This window comes from Morus notabilis, unplaced genomic scaffold (genome assembly GCF_000414095.1).
Source record: "Morus notabilis unplaced genomic scaffold, ASM41409v2 Scaffold623, whole genome shotgun sequence".
Classification (NCBI taxonomy): Eukaryota; Viridiplantae; Streptophyta; class Magnoliopsida; order Rosales; family Moraceae; genus Morus; species Morus notabilis.
In genome coordinates, this window is record NW_010366773.1 from 133,213 (window position 1) to 139,212 (window position 6,000).

Here is a 6,000-nt window from a genome sequence, read left to right on the forward strand (position 1 = left end):
AAGGGTGAGAAATGATCATTATTGACTTCCACAAACATTCACATGCGCGTCACATGATCAAAATCATCAAAAAAACATATGTTATTTATGATTGGACTTCAATTGCAAAGATTTTTAAGTTGAGGGGCATTCATACAAAAAAGTCCTAAAAAAATAATAAACAAGGGATTATGTGTGTGCATAACAAACAAATTTGGCGAATAAAATACAAAGCAAAATTTTAGGTTAGATAGCAAAAGGATCCCAAAATTGAAAAAAAAAATTTAATTGATGAGTGAGTGTTTTACTCACAAATCAAATGCTTTAAAGCTTAATTATTTATTTAATTCTCAAGCATTATTTTTTATTTTAATGTGTTTTTGTTCATTTTGTAAGAAAATGGAGAAAATTAGACTTAATGGCAATATGGATCAAAATTTAGAGCAAACCACGCAAAAAGGGGCACACAGACCCCTTCCTAGCAGCAAGAGGTGCCCGTGCAACATAATGGCGCGGGCATGCCATCAAGAGGGGCGTTGTAGAATGGACAAAGCGAGCACACCATGCAAGGCGCGTGCCCGTGCCACTCACTGTACGGCCACGCCATCTGGGCACGCAGCCGTGCCTCCTCTCCGATCTGACTGAAGTTTGGGTCATTTTTGGCCCTTGATTTGATTTGGGGGTCGAGATTGCTCCTTTGGAGGTCATGTGAGAGACCATTAAGTCAAAAAAATCCTAATTTTGAGAGGCACACTTATAAACAAAGATTGGAGGCACAAACTTTAAAAACAAGAAAGAGCTTAGAGGCTGAAAGTTGGAGGATTTTTCTTAAAGATATCTTGAAAGATTCTTGAAGATTGAAGCCTTGAAGACCACTCTAATATAGTTTCCTCTTAATCTCTACTCTTTTTATTTTGATTTTAATTTGAAAACTATTGTTGTGATATTGTGATAACATGGTAGTTTTTATGATTTTCATGATGATTATGCTTATGATTTGACCATGTGTGACTAGATTTCTAACCTAGGGTCTTGATGTAGCTAGCTTGAACTATGTTGTGAATATTTAGTTGGTTGTTAATGAAATGTTGACTCAATCATTTGTGTTTCTCTTGTACTTAATACCTCTAGTTGATTGGAAAATAGACTAGTTTCTTCGACATTTGGGTTGATGCTCAGGAGATATTAGTTCGAATATCGGTATAGGGAAGCACGATCTAATGTTGCTGTGAGACCAGGAGATGATCAACACATAGGTAATCGTTATGAGAATCTTAGTAATTATGAGACCGAGAGGTGATCAAATGCTTAGATAATCATTGAAAAGTTGAGCTTAATGAATGTATTTATACCCAAGTTAGATAGGGATATTGGCTTGTTTATTTGCACATGTTATCTTACTTGACGCTTGGTAGAGGTAGTGAGACTAATTTAGAAATCTTAGATTAATGAATTGAGTTAATATAATTAGCAACCACTTAATAGGAAGACATAGGGAGAGCGAAGCGAAGTCAAGACCCTAGAACTCTATTATTATTTTTATTTTCACTCATAGTTTCCATATTTAGTTACTTATTTTGTAAGATCTTGTGTTTAGCTTTAATAGTTAAATTACTTTGCTTTTCTTGCTTCAATTACTTAATTCACTCGATTTCGGTTGTATAGATAAAATTTAGTTACGAGCACTCATGATACTTAGTTTAATTCTTGAAAATTCAATCTTATGGGACGATATTTGACTTTTTAATCACTTTATTACTTTTGCGACCAGTGTATTTATGGAAAATTTTGCAACAACAACCAAACTCTTAAATGTGGCAAATTATGTATTTGCAAAAAGATCAAGAAAATTTCTAGGTAAAAAGTGTATGCAACTTATGATGTGACCACTTGGAATGTGGTTAAAGTATGAGCAAGAAATGGCACACACATTTTTGGCTTTTAGTGATTAAACTTTCCAAAGTTTGAATGAGGAGTGATTGCTTTTTAAAGTTTTAAAGGGAAATTATCTTCACACACCATACTGTATCTTCACATAATTAACACCGGGAGTTGCAGAGCTAGAAAATCAAGTGGGGGGAGGCGAAGCGGATATATAATTTCAAATTTTGATGGAGAGCAACATGTGTAGTTTCATACTTTTAACGGGATTAAACTACAAATTTAACAGAATACACATACAGAATTAAATGATAAAAATTCACGTGGGGCGGCCCTACTCTCGGGAAGCTGTTTTGCCACCTCTACAACTTCAAGCTAGTTCCATCACATGGGTTTCTGTTTTCAACCAGTGATGGAGTCAGAAATTTTTGTCAATAGGGTTAATATTGCTCTACATTTTCATGCGTTTAACACTCTAGGGTCCGTTCATTTCGCTGATTCGAGTTTATAATTTGAGTTGAGATTTGATTTTATGTAAGAGCTTTTTACTGTAGCAAAAAAGTTAGATGTGACTGTTTCTGAGAGCTTTTTACTGTAGCAAAACTCGAATTCTAAACTCGAATCGGCGAAATGAACGGGGCCTATATTAATTTCATTATCAAGGTAATTGAAAATTGAGTTTATAGTTCTTATGTGTATAGGGTTTTTTTAGAGAAGGTGATATCTTTGATGTGTGTTATAAGATTAATTTTAGTGAGGGCGGCTAACCGAATATGAATATAATATAATACACATTTATATATGTATAAAATTTATAAAATAAAAAATTTTAGTGGAGGCTTAAGCCCCCACCAGAGCCCTAGTCACTCCGTCTTCAACCAATCAGCACCGAGGTGGGCGGAAGAAGAATTAAAATTTCATATACTTATTTAAGCCATTACAAGTTGCAACTCTAACCTAGATAGTTCCATTGCACTTTCTGACGGGCATTTGTTTTTCAAGACATCTATTGTCAGCACTGAGGTGAGCTGATGGGAAACAAAAAATAAAAAAAAAAATGCTCAGGTTCACCTTTCCTCTGAGGCTGCGCCGAACGCAAAGAAAAAGAAAAGAAGTAAAATTGTCTTTCTATTATTAGCTTTCATTTTTTTATTATTTTTTTTACTACGCGTCCGCTATATAATTTTGGCACACATTTATACGTCGCCACTTTGGAACAGATTGATTACAGGTAGGGAGTTAGCTGAGGCTCATTCTATAAATACTAGTAGTAGTAGTAGTAGAGAGTTTGTCATTCCTAAATACTAAGTTCAAAAATACCGCATTTTCAATATGGATCTCAAAACACCCTCTTTCTCATTCCTTTTCAGCATCTTCCTCTTTGTGTTTCTGGTGCTGAAATTACTCATCCAAAGAGCTAAATCCACCAGCTCAGCTTCAAAACTACCCCCAGGGCCATGGAAACTACCCTTACTAGGAAATCTTCACCAGCTTTTCGGGTCCTTACCGCACCATGCACTTAGCGACTTGGCCAAGAAACACGGACCATTCATGTACCTAAGGTTTGGACAAGTGCCGACCATAGTAGTTTCATCAGCGGAGTTTGCCAAGGAAGTGATGAAAACCCATGATGTCGTCTTTGCGTCGAGGCCTCGGGCTCTCTCTTCGCAGATCTTGTTATATGATTTTACAGACGTTGCCTTTGCTCCATATGGCGAGTATTGGAGACAGCTGCGGAAAATTTGTGTGCAAGAGCTCTTGAGCACAAAAAGAGTTGAATCTTTCCGACCCGTTAGAGAGGAAGAGATGTTTAATCTCATGGAATGGATTGCTTCAAATGTTGGCTCAGCTATAAATCTCACCGAGAGGACCAAATACTCGACATATGATATAACATGGGGGGCAGCCTTTGGCAAGAAAATTGAAGATCATCATGAGTTCATATCGATTGTTGAGGAAGCATTAGAGGTATCAGGAGGTCTTGATCTTGTAGATTTGTTTCCTTCTTTTAGTTTTCTTGCTGGATTAACTGGTGCAAATCATAAATACGAGTCGATTAAAGGAAGGGCTGGAAGGATAATGGAAAACATAGTCAAGGAACACAAAGACAAGAAGTCAACAATGAAGAGTAGTCAAAGTAGTCAAAAAGATCAAGAAGATCTGCTTGACGTTCTTCTGAAATTTCACAACCAGGCTGAACTTGGTTTCTCCCTAACAACTAACAACATCAAAGCTGTTATTTGGGTAAGCATATTTGTTTTTTGTTTTTGTTTTTTTCTGCTTTATACCCACAAACGTAATTTACACTAATCATTCCAAAGATATGAGTTGTTTAAACCATCAATTTAGTGTGGTGCACTGTTGACCAAGAAAAAGTATTTTTTTCTTTTTCAAAGAATGGTATGCAAATGTGACTTATATTAAATTTCACTTGCCTAACCATTCATTAACTTTCAGGACATCTTTTTTGCTGGGAGTGAGACATCTTCTACAGTTGTAGATTGGGCAATGGTGGAAATGATAAAGAATCCAAGAGTGATGAAGAAAGCTCAAGATGAGGTGAGACAAGTCTGTAGTAAAAAAGGGTTGGTTGATGAAACCATGCTTAGTGAGATGAAATATTTGAAATGTATTGTTAAAGAAGTTCTAAGATTACACCCTTCGGCTCCTTTGTTAGTTCCAAGAGAATGTAGAGAGGAGTGCGAGATTAACGGTTATTTGATACCAAAGAAAACTAGGGTCATAGTTAATGCATGGGCAATAGGAAGAGATCCTAAATATTGGGTTGAACCTGAGAGTTTTCTACCGGAGAGGTTTCTTGATAGTCCTCTTGACTTCAAAGGAAGAAATCTTGAGTATATCCCATTTGGTGCTGGAAGGAGAATATGCCCCGGCATGTCATTCGGTCTAATGAATGTAGAACTTCCTCTTGCTATGTTGCTTTACCATTTTAATTGGAAACTCCCCATTGGGGTGAAGCATGAAGACCTGGACATGACCGAGTCTTTCGGCGTAACAGTTAGAAGAAAGGATGATTTGCACTTGATTCCCATGGCTTATGACCCGTTACCTAATGGAAAAATCTCTGCGAACACAATGTAACTTGTAATATCTGGCTCTTTGAGTAGTACCTGTTTGTTTACATTTTCCTTTCTTATCGTTAATAAAACTCAGAAAACCACTAGTACTGTTGGCCGAGGGATCATGATGTTATTCGCCTCGAAATATCCCATCAAATAAAGTTTTACATAGTGATTATTTGCTGATTATTTAGAGACCTTATAAGTTATTGTTGTTGTAGTATTGCCATTGCTATTATTATTATTATTATTATTATTATTATTATTATTATTATTATTATTGTTATTATTAATATTATTATTGTTGTTATTATTATTATTGTTGTTGTTGTTGTTGACCGGTCTATCAGTGGCAAACTATTAGTATATTAGTTGTAAAACCCATAAAAAAAATACTTTTCACTAAAAGAAAAAATTCGGCCAGTAAACAAAAGGGTTGGTCAAAAGCAATCATTCATCTAATTTTTTTAAACAAGTTAGAGAATCTAATGTTTAAAGTGTAAATTTTTTATTATTTTTTATTATTGTTATTATTATTGTTATTGTTATTATTGTTGTGTAAATAAAAAATTCAGACTTTAAACATTAGATTCTCCAACTTGTCTAAAAAAATTAGATGGATGACTGCTTTTGACTAACTCTTTTGTTTAATGGCCGAATTTTTTCTTTTTAGTGAAAAGTATTTTTTTTATGGGTTTTACAACTCATATACTAATAATTTACCACTAATAGACCGGTTTATGAATGATTTACTAATGTTCTATCACTGATTTACTAGTGCTCTGTCACTAATAGACAGTCAAAATTATTACCTAACATTGGTTAATCACTAATTAACATTGTGTGTTAGTGATAAACTGTTATGTTAGTGATGAACACCTAAGTTTATCAGTGATACATCATGAATCAATTAATTACTAATTAACCATTCTATTTATAAATCCGTCACGGTCAGAAAGAAATAAGTGAGTGAATCAGAATTGCATCTGCAACACCGCATCGAGTGACGACTAGAGGAGATGAGATAGAAAGAAGTGAGAGGGAAGAGAGGGGACAACGT

The 6,000-nt window shown here is 35.0% G+C and overlaps 1 protein-coding gene across 1 annotated transcript; it reads left to right on the forward strand.

Moving 5' to 3' along the window:
* The first annotated feature begins 3,097 nt into the window (after positions 1 to 3,097).
* Positions 3,098 to 5,130, forward strand: LOC21412213 (cytochrome P450 71D9). Its single transcript, XM_024174118.1, has 2 exons — positions 3,098 to 4,104; positions 4,318 to 5,130. The coding sequence occupies exons 1-2, from the start codon at positions 3,193 to 3,195 to the stop codon at positions 4,960 to 4,962; spliced, it is 1,557 nt and encodes a 518-aa protein (XP_024029886.1). The 5' UTR covers positions 3,098 to 3,192; the 3' UTR covers positions 4,963 to 5,130.
* The last annotated feature ends 870 nt before the right edge of the window (positions 5,131 to 6,000 follow it).

What these genes read in the sequence shown, in the direction of transcription:
- LOC21412213 (XM_024174118.1), top strand. Translation starts at nt 3,193, where the DNA reads ATGGATCTCAAAACACCCTCTTTCTCATTCCTTTTCAGCATCTTCCTC. An exon ending in ACATCAAAGCTGTTATTTGG is followed by an intron (nt 4,105 to 4,317) that starts GTAAGCATATTT and finishes ATTAACTTTCAG; the next exon opens with GACATCTTTTTTGCTGGGAG.